Consider the following 15,726-nt stretch of genomic DNA (forward strand, 5'->3'; position numbering starts at 1 on the left):
ATGAGATTTTGACACGTCTGAAAATGTGATTCTTGCTATCACATGTTTTCATGGTTCATCGAGCTTAATTAGAATACTGTAAATTTTGAGTTTTATTTTTTAGAATATCCTGTATGTGGAATGTTAATCAGTTAACCAGTGCAATATGAAATAACATAAAGTAAAATAATGATGACGTAAATTCAAAAGAGTTGAGGTCTTTGTAAATCTCAAATAAAAATACATACCTTTCTCTAAATGAGCTGGATTGTTCTTAACCTATAAAAGATGGCCACTCTACATCTTAATCATACAGTGATTTATGATTTAAAAGTTATGTTAAACAAGTCTGTCCCACGACGAACCTTCTGACAGATTGATACGAAATGCTCATGTTACCTGGCGCATACACCCTTTTTAAGAAACAGCTTGGCTGATAATATTTACAAATGTATTGATTTTTCAAAGTTGTGGTTTTACACCGTGATGCATGAGTTCATCTTTTTTAAAGAATAATTTAAAATTCCTGGAAAGCGGCACCTTTACAGGAAACTACCACCCAAAGTATCGACAGGCTCCATGGCCTGTAGCCTGATGCACCACAGAACATTACTTTTGGAGTATTCAGAACAAATGTCTCTTTTCATGGCATTAAGAGAACTATAAGAGCTCGACATTGATTTCACAATTTAAAAATGTGTTTCATAAACGATTTTCTTTCTTAAACGCTCTGGTCGTTGTGAAGAAACATTAGCGTGGCGATAGCTCCATAATGGACAGCTCGTGTCACTGAAATATGGAGAAAATTCTTGATTCAAACGATAATGGTATATTACATTACATGGAGGTTGGGCACGAATGGAGACTTTACTTGGCAGAAGTTTGTTACGTTGATGTAGATGCATGCTTTTCATTTGACAAAATAAGTCTTCATTTTACATGTATCAGCCAATAAAGAGCCCCATTCAGCCATCGTGAGCATAAGTCAAAAAGGCATTCTGTTGGAAACTCCTTGGTCCCATTTTATTTTTGGGTAGTGATTTTTCAATAAAGTTTTGAAAAATGTATTTACAAAGCTTTATACAAGCGGTCACATTATATTATGCACGCCACCTCTCGACACCAATGGATAGGACAGAAATATGATTCAAGCCTTGTTAGACATTCCCTTTAACATCATCACATTTTACTTTTACATAAATTCTTCTTACTAGCCCATGGGCCAAGGTCCATAATTACACATATTGTTACCACTCAGGGTAGCCAAATTTCCTTGCTATTTTCAAGTTGATATGTGTCTTTAGTTCATGTTTTGATTTGACAGTCCTCGCAGATGAGTAGTTTGTTTAGGGTATGCCCCCTTTAATAAACATGCTTATCGTTCAGTGTATATATTGAACTCATATATTGCCAACAGCAATACAATAACATCGCTACTGGAACCCCCAACCAACTCAAGAACAGCGTGTTTACCTTAAGGAATACTTCCTTAACTAATCCAAGCTAATCTTTTCAAATACAATGACAGATTTGTTGACGAGAGGTGACAGAGCCGCAGGAGCGAAAAGGACTAAATCAGCAGTTTTCTTTGCAGCCAGAAAAGGACAGAAGAAATAAAGTTTATGTTTTGTAACATTTTAGGGCATTCTGGTGTGGTTGTGGTTAAATTCCAAATGGCACACAGTAAGGGTCATGACCCAAACACCGAAGGAAGCCAAAAACTTTTGATTCTTTCAGAGGGATATTCACGCTTTCATTTATCTGTAAACGCGTGCGATGGATGTTTAATCAACATCTTGCTTCTTAATTTGATGTCTTAACAGCATGGTGGCTTTAATTACAGAACCTTGGGCGTTAGCAGTCATTGGTTCGTTGTATCATCAAGCTTTCTGGATAAAGGAGATTTCTCTTGTCATCCGAAAAAAAGTAAAATGATTCATTCAACTCACACTGAAACGTTATTGCTTGTGGACGTTTTGACCTAGATATTAAATCTGTCAAGTGTAGAACTTTTTGATTTAGAAGGAGAACATTCCTCATAGGAAGAGTTTTTCATTGTACGTTTTCATTAACTCCTGCAGTCAGTTTCTGTTCCTTCCGTGCACTACTTCTGGAGGAATAAATGAATGATTATGAATTGACACCGCTATTTCTAGAGGAAATCTGCAGTTTATGTAAACTCTAGAGTTTCTAATTCTCGAATGCAGCATCGAAATCCAACTTGTGTAGCATAAAGAGTTTTTGGTCAGGTGTTTGGATTGCTGTTTGAAGTACGCTGCCATCTGCACCAAGTTAAGCAAACTGGACAGGGAGCTCGTCTGTTTTCGTCCATTAAAGAACAACTGCATCTGCATGATAATCCGTGAAACATCTTTCCTGCTTTACTGCTAGGAGAGAGGTATGTGCACAATTTCATCAACGATGAGCAAAAATCTTGACATCAACTTTGGGGTGGAAAGCTTTTGGTAGTACAGTCAAGTCTTTGTCATGGTGAAAATACTATTGAATTAGCAGTCATGTTACATTTTTGAAATTTGTCCATATTCAAGCCCTGTTACTTGATGTCCACCGATTGGTGTTTTACGCCGTACTTAAGAATATTTCACTTATACGCCGAATGATATATCCACTGAGAAATAATTTGCTTTAGAGTGTATTCATGAATTTTGATGTAGTAGTTTAGCAGACAGCAATTATCAAGTGGCAAACACCTTATGTGACGTCACTGTTCACAATATATGACCAGAAAAGGCTACTCAAGTATTCAGAGTGTTAAATATAATTTACTAGGTTTACTAGGTAAAAAAAGTATTTCATCTGACATACACTTCATAATAGTGGTTATCTTTTTGTCTAACTTCAAAGTAGACACTTACATTCTGCAAAGAGTGTTACGGAAGAATTTAGTAAAATGACACGGACCTTTACATTCTGCAAAGAGTGTTACGGAATAATTTAGTAAAATGACACGGACGTTTACTTACTTGAACTAATCTACCTTAACTCATCGTAATAATAGGTGTAAATAAATGAAGTGCACAGCTGGGCATATAAACTGTTGATAAACTGTTATCAACCCGCAGAAAACCTTGCAAATCTTACATGTAAATGTACAAGTCCATTGAATATTCAGCTAATATGAAAATATAAATGTGGTGTGCTAAATATTCTTTGCTTCATAAACAATACAAACCACACTTTTAAACTAGTCTTATTATGTTATTAACTGAGAGTCCATGATATATTGACGACCCTCCTATGCTTTGTAATTTGCACAACGCCTTATAAGGTGATTGTTCAAATCCCAGGAAAGAAGGCTTTTTTGTGTGTGATAATTAAAAGCCAAGAATCTGAACCGCAACACTGGCCTTTAGGCATTCACGGAAAATTCATTGAATTTACAGGAGTTTTTTTTTACAGTGTTGTGTCGCATTGTTGAACGATATCCATCTATTGTATGTACACGTACCATGACATTCATGCAGATATAGTTTTAATATAAAACAAAGTATCATTATAGTCTGGTGTACATACAAAATAAAGCACTCTAAATAAGTCAAGATATGGGAAAGAAATCATAAGATGACAAACGAAACAATATACTATATCAATAATGCGCATCTTTTGTCCTCAGATGGGAACGTCGGAGAAACAATTCGTTGCCCTTGTCTTAAGAACATCTGACGAACTAACCGCTCTTTTTGTCTGCCTAGGAACGTCGTCGGAACAATGCAAGCATACGGAGCGGGGTATCGCAAACACGAACATCCGTCGTGTTCTCGATGAAGAACCAGATCGGGGGTCTTGTCAGCACGCTCAAGTTGTTCGAGGTAAGCAGTCACTAGAGTTCATGACCTTGCGAAATGGTCGAGTGCTCCCTGATGATACCGTACATGTTTTAACCGGTCAAACCCATTTTGAGTTTGAGAGAAAGACAGAACTCAAGTGGTTACATGTGAGCACGTTAAAAGACACAGGAAACGCTTACTTTTTATTTCTTAATACGGAATATGTGTTGAGACCAAACATATAATAGTACAAGAAAAGCCTCTCAGCTTTCTTTTTAGGAAGTGAAAATGGCATTCGACTACAGATTTCCTAACATCCCAGAAGTCAATCCGAAGATTAACTACCTAAAGCCTGCCGTGGTGATGTCAACGGTGATAGCTATCAAATATTTTGGCTAGGATAGCCCGACTTAGTGGCGCTAAGCTAATTCCGCTTTAAGCTAATCCCGCGTTCATAGCATGTTCGTCGATGACGTCATTTCCGAATATGCCCCACCGCTAATGAAAACATGCATAACATAGAGGGCTTATAAGAATAGAATATACCTTAAAACTAAAGTAAGCGTTATGTGATGCAAATTCTGGAAAATCTTCTTAAAGTTTAGAGTCAAAGAACGGTTTGTCTTGACAGCGGTTAACACAACGGCTTATTAAATACTTATTCTAACTCTTTCAGATCTAAACAACTGACCCATATAATACGACAGGGACATTTAAGTCTTCAGTTTATATTTAAGTAGGTAACTCAGGGTTTACTTATTTATTTATTTGATTGGTGTTTTACGCCGTACTCACTTACTTTATGTTGGTGGTGGTGAGTTGGTGGTGAGGGAGGTGGGGGGGGGGGAATAGACCGGTGAAAACTCACAGCCTTCTGCAGGTTGCAGACAGACCTACCAACGTACGGCTGGAGGGTAAGGTAACTCATGATCATATTTAACAACTGCGTATGCAATAACATTGTGGTGCCTGCCATTTTTCATTCTCTAGGCTGTAAACCTTTATATAAAGCTAGTGAAGAGACTTCGGGGTTTAGATGAACTGTGTGCCAGACAAAACGAAAACTGCAGCCTTAAATTATGCCTATCTAATTTTCTTCATAATGAAGTATTCATCAAGAATCATTAAATTCCACGATCAGTGAATTAAAATGAATATCGTTCCTTGTAGTATTTGAAAAATAATACCCAATACCTATAGCTGTCTCGTCATCGAAAAAGTTGCCAAGAGAATCTTAATTTATGTGTCAATGAATTGGACAAACAGAGCGCTCATGTTGAAATTAAAAAAATACGTAAAAATTATCTAAAATTTTAATCGTAGTTGCTCCGCCCTGATAATTCAGCATTTAAGAATGAACGTGCTTTGTTCAGGACTGTGTGCCTTTGCCATGAGCATCAGAAATCCCGGGCAAACACCTCGCTGATGATGTCCATCGTGTATGCCCCAGAGACATAAACGGTCTACGAGTTAATGACAAAGCATACGAAATGTGTTTGTGGTAGCATTGTACAGGCGTGTTCCAGTAATGTCAGTGTAGATATAACCCAAAGGCATGTCCAGGCAGAATGATTAATATTAATCGTCTAACTGATCTGACCAAAGCATGTCGGTAACATGCGGATATGAATATTCATTGTGTTGTTAATTATAGACGTGCCCTTTGCGTAACAGTTGCAACTCGCTGATGCGTATCTCACATCTCTTTGTACTGTTACAGGCTTCACATTAATCAAGGTACGCCTACACCAAAGCAGGCTTAACCCAAGTGCCCATAGTAATTAATCGATTTACAGTCGTCAGTATGCTCTCATCCTGAATGTAAAGGAAAGAAAATGACCTCATTAGAACATACGTGACTCCGATAAGCCAGGGAGCAAAGTTGCAATATCTGGTAATGTCAACGATGCCTTGCTCTTGGGTGTGCCATTTAGCTAAGTTTTAGAGGAGAATGATTTCATATACGGCATCTCTGGACTTGGTAGAGTAAAATCTCTGCATTATAATTCATCGTTCTCATTACACACTGAGTCACATACGGAGACCTTTTGTTTCCGCACAAAAGTTCAACTGCTCTAGCTTTCACGCGTCTTTATTGAATCAATCTGGCGATGTCCAACAACAATACGAGGCCTGCTGAGGAGGATCAACTTTCTGGAAAAAATATGTAGAAATCGCATATTATATACTATACTGAATTTTGGCATCCTGTCGAAGTTCAAATTAAATATTTCTACTCTTTATCTCATCATTGGTTTAATTGCCTTATGTAAATATAGTGTTTTACGGTATTGTTTAAACTCACGATTGTTCGTGTTGTTGTTGTTTTTAAAACCTTCGACTATTGATTCAGAATACCCGCAAACATCTCACTGCTAAGCTGAGCTGTCGGGTGCAGCATCAATAGAATTTTGAACACTGGCACGATTCTCAAAAAGAGATCAAATATTACCAATTATTAATCCAGCAGCTGGGCATATTTGTTCCAGGAGAACAACATCAACGTTTTACATATTGAATCCCGGAAGTCTCGCCGCCGGAACTCTGAGTACGAGATTTTTGTGGAGTTGGAGACTGACAGGATGAGACTGGAAGACCTGGTCAGCTGTCTGGGGGATAAAGTGGCTAATGTCACCTTCCTACCCCCGTCAACAGCCACGCCCCTCAGCCCTGGCTTGGACAAAAATGGCAAAGAGAGTATGTATAGGCCTATGGGACACTGTTCCGATTAATTTATTTATTTGATTAGTGATTGACGCCGTTCTCAGTTGATATATTTTGTTTATATAGCTGAAGTCCGGCTTTTGTATTGAAGAAACAGTGAAATACCCAAAGAAATCATTTCACCTAATTATGTTAATAGTTTAAAGACAAAGAGTACAAACTCTTGGCATGAGTAGAAGTAGTCTACGAGTTAAAGTGTGCGGACGACGACGCTCGTGTGACCATGTGCGCATGTGCGCACATGTGACCCCATTTACCAAAGAATAGTTGACTTTCGGTAAAAGCCATTGAATTGATTGCACAGCGAGTGTTTCATGATGGGGTTTTATTAGAAGCAACAATGATTCAAAGGACAATGAAACAAGATAAATTATGTTCACTACATCTCCCAGAAAATTATAAAATATCAGTGGACAAGAAGACTTAAAGACTAGTATTACTCAGTCAGTCATTCAATCAATCAGTTGTCCTCACAGAATAATTCATGCATCCGAGTGCTCGATATACAATTCGCTTTACTAATCAGAAATGTTATTTCTCTCCCGTGTGTTTAACCAGTTGACGGTACACCGTGGTTTCCTAAAAAGATCGCGGATTTGGACAAAACTGCCAACAGAGTTCTGATGTACGGCTCAGAGCTAGACGCTGACCATCCGGTAAGTTTTGCAGTAAATAAACGAAAAATACAATATTCTCAAGTTCATATTTCATACTTAACGGAACAGGCGCAGATCAGCATAACATGGGATGAGATTTACTCCATGGAAACTGAAGAATAAACAATAATCCTTTCACAATAGACTGAAACTTAATACGAATTTATTCCTCAAATTAAAAAATCTCCTCTAGGATTTCATTAATTTTGGATTAAAGTCTGCAATTAGCCTAAATACAGTATTGATAAAAAGGATGGTTAAAGTATTAATTGGTGCCATTTCTTCTGAGTCACATCGCTTAAAAATCATGTTTTTCGCGTCAACACTGCAAGTATTTGTTAGGTCTGGTAACCTTTTCTCTGGGGGCGCTTTCACTTGAATTTGTTTATTTATTTGATTGGTGATCGAAGAAGACTACACTTATTCATAGGCAACCATCATTATGATGGGAGGAAACCCTGCAGTGGCCGTGGGAAACCTACGACCATCCGCAAGTTGCTGACAGACCTTCCCATATGCTACCGGAGGAAGCCACAAGGAGGCACATTATATGCACTCCTTCATCGTCATACGACTGAAAAATTGTTAAGTACGACGTTAAACCCCAAGCACTCACTCACATATATATATTTGTGTATTTCGCAGGGTTTCAAGGACAATACTTACAGACAGCGCCGGAAGTTCTTCACTGACCTTGCAATGAATCATCAATTGTGAGTATCAATGAAATTGTCAATGCAATGATGAATTAATGCAAATATGTTTTTTTTCACGAGGGCCCCCGTGGCTCAGTTGATTAGCGCGCTAACGCAGCGTAATGACCCAGGGGCCTCTCATCAATGCGGTCGCTGTAAGTTCAAGTCCATCTCTTGCTGGCGTCCTCTCCGGCAGTACGTGGGAAGGTCATGCAGCAACCTGCCGATGGTGACAATAATGCTGACGGCCGTCGCATAAGTGAAATATTCTTGAGTAAGGCGTAAAACACCAATGAAATAAATAAATAGATTTTTCTTCAAAATCATTAAGATATCTGGGAATTATATTTCTTCCTGAAAACATGACCGTAGCGGGTCGCGGCAACATGTATAAGGTGTTAGCCATTTCATTCTACTATTGCCACCATCGTTCTGGGGACCACAAATAGGCAGTCTCTCGTGTAGCCTTACATGAAACTCTGTGGATATCACTTGCAAACACCCTGGCCAATAAGTGCGTCTGTTCCAGTATTGTTTCTGCTGATTCGACTGTGGCTTTACACCAAGTGGTTTGTTAGGTAATTAGCGAATCGCGGTAGTTTCCCTCGGCACCTTCTCGGTTTCTCCACATATAAGTTAGATTTTCCTGAGTCATATTAATCTATATATAACAGTGGTTAAATTTCACACACTTTTATGTTTCAGCGGAAAACCAATTCCGAGAGTGGAATACACAGAAGAAGAGGTGGAAACCTGGTAAGTTTTTATGTCGATTTGCCCTCCTTAACCCTCAGCACGTTGTAAATGAAATGGAAACATCTTGGTTTGCCCTTTTGATGTTAATCTGTATCCGCGCGCGCATGGCATGTGTACATTGAGATGTGAAATCGTATGGGCTGGTCGACTGAAAAAAACTTATAATCTTATATCATTCAGTTTTTGGCACACACGGTTTTATTCCCACAGTTATGACCTACTTAAATAAATTTCTTTTCCTTCATTTTTACCCGAAGTCCCACATTTTGGATACGGTGTGGATAACCTGTTAGCTAATAGGCTATCCTCATTGTGTCCCACGTATGAAGAGCCTCTCCGCTAAAGAGGGTCTCGTGCGAAGCGAGGTTCGGCTAGCGAACCAGAGAGAGTCCTTTGCGAGCATTTTGCCACGTATATAACGGTGTGAGAACAACGCTCGGTAGCAGGCAGTCGTTAGTCGCTGGTAGTCTCGCTAGCCGAAACTCGCCTCTTGTGAGATCCGCTCCAGAGTAGCGAACATTCTGGAAAGGGGAGACTACTGTGAAAGAGTTTGTATTCCATCAAAAAGCTTTATTGCTGTTATACGTCTTGTTGAGGTCATGAGCAACGTAAATGGGACACAAGTTGCAAGATGTGTAAAACAGTGCTGTTAGGTACGATGTAGTTCTTGTGGACTACCTCTTTACAGAAACTGTAACGTCTAATAGAAAGGAACATAGAGTATACCATTTAGATCGACTTACTTCAGGCGGATTGTTGATTTAAACCACACGTATACTATACGACTCGTCTCCGTGCACCAAATGAAATATATCCATATGCCACACAGTAAAGACCAACAAAGACATTATACAAATTTGTTCGTTCTAAAACATGTTTCAGGAGTACGGTTTTCCGGGAACTCACGTCGCTATATCCCACGCATGCGTGCAAAGAATATCTGGCTAACTTTCCGTTGTTGATTAACGAGTGCGGATACAGGTAAATTAACATCCCATTGTTTAAGTATTTGTGCTAGTGTGGAATTTGTATCTGCTACAGTAGGAGCACTAGAGGATTACAGACCGAAATAGTGGATTAAGGGTTTTAAGGAGAGAATACATGCTTCGTTAGGATATATATTTAAGAAAAACACGCTGTACACGTAATCTGCTTCCAGAATGAATTATATTGTGATAAATAGGAACTTCACAACAACTTCTTTTGGAAAACAGCGTTCCATAAAGGGGTATCTTTTTGTACAGCAATGTTTAGTCTAGAGGGAGCTGAATTGACCATTGATGTCTAGCAATGCATATAAGCACTATGTCATCAGTATGCTCACAAAGCATCATCACAGAGGCACGAATTACCCAACTTATACCCAGATTACTTTACCAAAGGTTTCCCATTCTTTAACCTACTATAAGATATAGCTCTGTGTGGCCGAGTTGTCTGCAGTGAGCCAGTTCTTACCATAGTAATCTGAGCTAACAGTCGCGTGTTCGATTCTGGCTTCCGCATATAGTGGTCTCAGAAGGTTTGTCAGACACATTACCAGTTGGGATGGTTTCTCCTTGCACCCAAAACCCTGGCCTAAATCATTTGAGTGAATTGTTTTAGTTTGTTTGGCAAAACACTAATCGAGTACGTAAATAAGACGGAAGAGGTAGCTTTTCCCCACTTGAGTTCACTCCGGTTTCCCCATTCTTGTCGTGTAATCTACCATTAGTGTTGTGTGTTGCCCGCATATCGTCATCGTGCAGATAAGAATTCGCAATACAGAACAACAGCTTTGGTCCGAAGTAGTGTAAGTGGGAACACTTCCCCAATAACTTAACATGAGGGTATTGATGTTACCCTTTATGAACTTTTGACTTTTAACTTTGTTTACAGAGAAGGAAATGTGCCACAGTTGGAGGATGTATCTCGGTTCTTAAAAGGTAAAATATGCAGACCTATCACTGAGTTATGGAGTAAAGGCCAATATATTTCACGAAATGAAAAAGAAATAACTACATAAACTGAAATATATTCGTTTTTTTTATTTCTTATTTGAATTTATTAATGTTGTATTGTAATTTATATATTTCAACACTATAAAGGTTCGCTATATACTGCTGTCATATCTATCTGAGATTATATCCTACAAATAAAGGGTATGTACACCTTATTACCGTCATTTGTTATGTTTCAAGGTAGAACAGGCTTCCAAGTTCGTCCCGTGGCTGGCTATTTGTCTTCACGTGATTTTCTGGCGGGCCTGGCGTTCAAAGTATTTCACTGCACCCAGTACATACGTCACAGCTCTGATCCTTTCTACACTCCTGAGCCGTGAGTAGTCTGCCCTTGCTCTGTACATCCCTGTGCTTATCACAGTTTCTTTTTAAATAACCCCGGATGATGAAGATTTTTAAGGCTCAAGTTGTCATTAGAAGCAATTTTTCTTAAATGTAGTATTGCACTTTAAACCTCATTAATTTCTTTTGTCTGCCATAGGACAATTGCCCTCTCGGTGGTACATCTGTAGTGATAATTATGAAATCATACCATGATTCACAGAGATCCCGTTAATATTTTGTGCGGAGGAAAAAAATGTCTGATGCGCTACAAGTCGAAGAAAGTCAAAATGCAATGACAATCCAAATATAAGAAAATCAAGCCCATTTTCACCATGATGTCATCGTTTTCAGGGATTGTTGTCACGAGCTTTTGGGACACGTGGCCCTCCTTGCCGATCCCAGCTTCGCCCAGTTTTCCCAAGAAATTGGATTAGCCTCACTCGGAGCTTCCGAAGAAGAAGTGCAAAAGTTGGCGACGGTAGGGGAACACTAAGATTACATTAAGGCCTGATAATGATACATAACTAGAGAACTGCCGAAAAAAAACGACCTGTCATTTACAAAACGTGATTTTAAAGTCAATGTTCGGTAATAATACAAAGGTTTTTCATATAATTCTTGATTTGTAAGGCGCACATGCTCTGCCACGATACTTTATTTGTACTACTGTTACTAGCATGTTACCATCTAAAGTATCTCAATCCTTCTGAAGATCTTTCATTGGAAATTCTTTTTAAAAAAAGACACATTTCACCTATTGTATAATTAATTTCGTTTCATCCTGGATCAGGATACTAATTAAATTTATGCGGCTAGAATTTTTCGTTCTTCTTCCTAACCTCATTGAAATAAAAAAATCCTTTTATTTACATGACTTCATCTTATTTTCTTACTTTATATACTTTCTTAGTTATTTGGAGGTTTAACGTTTTAAACGTTGTTTCTTAAATTGTTCTTGTAATTATTGAAACATTAACTAAACTATTTTTGTTTTTATGCTTTCAGTGTTACTTTTTCACGGTAGAGTTTGGACTGTGCAAAGAAGACGGTGAATTGCGTGTTTATGGCGCTGGTTTATTGTCTTCATGTGGAGAACTAAAGGTTAGTAACCTTTTCCATACGGGATCGTATGGAATTATCGTATTGTGTTGCTTGGTGTTCCCTGCGTGACTGTCATGAATAAACACATGGCTTTGTTTCCTGAGTGATACTGTTCATGCATACATACGCCAGTTTCTTTGGCCCTCGCTGGCCTTGGCTTGTAATGGGTTCCTCTGGAAATATAGCTTTTAAACGAGGTTTGACGTTAAAATCCAACTGCACTGTAATCGACTATGGCTTTAAAGTGACACATACCGCCTGACTAATGTTTATGTCCACTGGAAGACTACCATTTAAAATATCTTAAACCGGCATTGAATATTCTTTTTTTTAGATTTTTTTCAATCCAGTAAAAGTTTAATGAAACTTCGTCTTGACACAGATTCAGCACGTCTCCATTGTCGAGGGCAAAGTGACGTAACGTTTACTCTAGCTGTCCAACGTCGAAGGTATTTTATGTGTAACAGTGTAAGGAGTAGCCTATGACAAATAAAAGTTGTGCAGTTCGGAGACGAAGGCCCAAGTGATAAATGTAGTTTTCTCCGAAACTGGACATACAGGAAGAATATTCTTCCACTGCCTGAACTGTTGATACAGCAGGCCTACTATATCATTTACAAGAAAACCCAGCGACTCTGTTTCAATAGCCAAGCTGCAGACGCACGGCCGGGGTGTTCCTGCTTCAGGTCGTAGGTCGTAGTCGTAGGAGGGGTTGTGCTGGTGATTTTGATCCCAATTAAATGCTTGCAAAATTACGAAAGAGTTGTTGTACAACTAGACCTTATGTTCAATTATGAAACAAATGAAAATAAAACCAAGATGCCACTGAGGCTGATCTAGGCATTCGACTGTTGTTGGATTCTATGCTTCAATTTTGTAGCGGCTGCTTCTAACATGATAGCAGTGCTGACCTAGTTATCGCGGACCATCTCAGCTTGAATATGGCGTTTCAGTAATTTTACTGTATTTTTGAATAAATTCAGAGAAAAAAATTATATCATAAGACTTTTAAGTAATTTTAAGCGTAGTCCGGTGAAATGCCGTCTTCTCATTCCCATATACCTTCGGCATCCCTAATGAATTTTGCACGGACTCGGATATTTGTTATTTAAAAACAACTAAAATCTAAAATACACGGCAGAAATGTATTTTGTGGAGATAAATGCGGTTTGGGCCTAGACAGTGTGCTACTTTCTAACATAATTTGTGATGCGATCGTTGAATATTATACGTTTTGTAAACCCATTGATTTTATGTCTATGGGAATCCGTAAAAGGTACATCCCTGCCCCCGACACTGCGTGAAATTGCCCTTCTGCTATACCTAACTAAATTGTTGTAGATTTCAAAATGATGTCTTATACAGTAGTTTTGTGATATCTTGGAGTGAATGGGTAAAGGCTACGTCACAGCTTAGGCCGCGCAATCTGATAGCAACATGTTTGACTGGATAAAATTCTCAAGATGGTTGCCTTGACTCACACCAGCCATTTGTGCAGTAATGCCACTTTGTTTTACATATAATTCAGTGAAATCTCATTGAAATGATAAAATATGATACTTTTTGGAAAGCTTGAGTACCCTTATTTCGATTGAAAAATGTTTTAGCCAGTTGGTGTTTTGTCCTTTAAGTGAGGAAGTTTACCAGGTACCCTGCGATGTGCGGTGGTTTCCGGTTTTCCTTCACCAAATAAAGGCAGGCAATGTGAGTGAATATATTCTTGAATGCGATGGTAAGCAGAAACATTTCGCTCACCGTATTGCTGGCAGCCGTTGTTCAAGTGAAACATTCTTGAAGAGGGTGAAAAAATGGATAATGAAAGTAATAAACAAATAAATTAAAATTAATAGTTAATGAATCACTGAACAATAAATGCAGAGGATGTCACATCTCCGATTTGGTGACGAACATTCAGCATCCGCCATCTTCTTTTTGGACAGCATGTCTTGACTGATAAGGCTCAAAAACTTCCCTTTGAGCCAGAGCAGACCAGCCATCAAGAGCCTCTAATTACAACATTTCAAGATGTTTACTTTTACACTGACAGCTTTGAAGATGCAAAGGAAAAAATGAGGTACGGTATATCATAGCGGGTTGCTCGTGTAACATGCAAGCCTGTTCATAAACTTTATAAAAGTCTCAAATATTTACATTCTAAAATAGAAATGTACCTACTGCCTCCGTTGAGATCACATATCTGATAGACTTGGGTGCCGTGCCTTTTACAACAGCGACGTCAAAAGCGAGGATCGTGTATTACGTCACCTGATCTGAGATGACTACTTTCGTCTCATGTAAACAAAAGCACGTGATGTCGAACGTACGGAAGTGTTGAGTAATGCATTATTTACAGGCGTTAGTAGGTAGTATTATCATCTACGTCCGTGCTCAAGCTGAACCATAGCGATTTAAATATATTTACACACTTACCCCTTGATTTTGCGTAACAAAATTCAGAGGAGATACGGCAATAGTTCTCGTGGGTTCCTCACTGTGTTCCCGATGCTGGATGACCCAAGGCGTAAGCTGATATGCAAGACTTTTACCATACCCAGTCGTTTAGACTGCAGAGACATCTTTTTTCTCACATGCCACACGTAGAGCGGTGACCTGCTTTGCCTTGAACTCGACCGTTTGCCCTCACATACGCGAATCCTTCCTCGAACACTCTTTTCATGCTGTCTTTCGTCGGCACCGCCATGTTGAATAGCTTAATATTCATTAGCTTATACTTGAGTAAATAATTCATTTTTACTTTGGAAGTTTTGATTAATTTAGATACAGGCAGGTGCTTGATTTTTATACCATTGGTAGAGATTTAGGCTCAAGGAATCTGAAAATACTTACTAAATATCTGACACTCCTCTATCAACAATTGTCCCCACATTTGAGGGCAAATCACCGCGCTGATGGCACCCATCTATTCACGAGCCTTGTCTCGGTACCACAGGATCACGTAGAAATGCGCGTGATTTCGAATGATTACTCCACTGCAATTCTCACGCCTATGCCAATGCATGCATAATAGATTCTACTGATATCCTACGCACGACCGACAAGCATGAACTTCGAACCTGAGATCTTCAAATGCGAAAACTAATAGTTTTTTTTTGCATAAAGGTTTGGACAGGCCAAGTTTGACCCTTATATTTGTTATTGTGGTTTACAGGAGCTTTGCACGAACCATCAAGAGGCCATTTGCGCTCCGTTATGACCCATACACACAGAGTGTGCAAGTACTCAACTCCACGGACAGTGTGGCTCACGTGATCAATGAAGTCAAAGGTGAACTGTCAATCATTAGTGACGCTCTAGTGAAAATGAAAACTCGCCCACCGATGCCAATGGAAGTGCAGAGTTGCTCCGGTGAATCGTCTGGAGTTGCTGTGGAAACGTAATTTGTTGAACAGCCTGATATTCTTCCACATTTTACTGGTTAGCGCATGTGTAGTAAAATTGTATCAGTGGAATGGTATTAATATTGCTTCGACCATGCCATCTTTGAGGGCAAATTAATGAATTGCGGGTATGGATATTGTTATGATGATTAGAACGCACGGACGCGTGTGTCAGTTTATCATTTTGCTCAAAAATAGAGGGCCTATATCCGTGGTAAAAAAACATCACCGTGATTTGAAGTTTCTGAGATAATTGCTATATGAAAGTATTTATTTCCCATTTTTCTTCGTTTGCTAAACTAGAATAT

At 38.9% G+C, this 15,726-nt stretch overlaps 1 protein-coding gene across 1 annotated transcript in view; it reads left to right on the forward strand.

The window, feature by feature from the left end:
* The window catches only part of LOC135462892 (tryptophan 5-hydroxylase 1-like), a 31,642-nt gene extending 16,224 nt beyond the window's left edge, over positions 1 to 15,418 (forward strand). Inside the window, exons 2-13 of the mRNA XM_064740193.1 lie at positions 3,693 to 3,809; positions 6,257 to 6,464; positions 7,050 to 7,147; positions 7,793 to 7,860; positions 8,548 to 8,598; positions 9,481 to 9,579; positions 10,474 to 10,520; positions 10,776 to 10,911; positions 11,271 to 11,397; positions 11,925 to 12,020; positions 13,961 to 14,094; positions 15,190 to 15,418. Of these exons, the coding sequence (XP_064596263.1) occupies positions 3,693 to 3,809; positions 6,257 to 6,464; positions 7,050 to 7,147; positions 7,793 to 7,860; positions 8,548 to 8,598; positions 9,481 to 9,579; positions 10,474 to 10,520; positions 10,776 to 10,911; positions 11,271 to 11,397; positions 11,925 to 12,020; positions 13,961 to 14,094; positions 15,190 to 15,418 (1,410 nt within the window). The remainder of the gene's footprint in view (positions 1 to 3,692; positions 3,810 to 6,256; positions 6,465 to 7,049; positions 7,148 to 7,792; positions 7,861 to 8,547; positions 8,599 to 9,480; positions 9,580 to 10,473; positions 10,521 to 10,775; positions 10,912 to 11,270; positions 11,398 to 11,924; positions 12,021 to 13,960; positions 14,095 to 15,189) is intronic.
* The last annotated feature ends 308 nt before the right edge of the window (positions 15,419 to 15,726 follow it).

Source organism: Liolophura sinensis, chromosome 1 (genome assembly GCF_032854445.1).
Source record: "Liolophura sinensis isolate JHLJ2023 chromosome 1, CUHK_Ljap_v2, whole genome shotgun sequence".
NCBI lineage: Eukaryota > Metazoa > Mollusca > Polyplacophora > Chitonida > Chitonidae > Liolophura > Liolophura sinensis.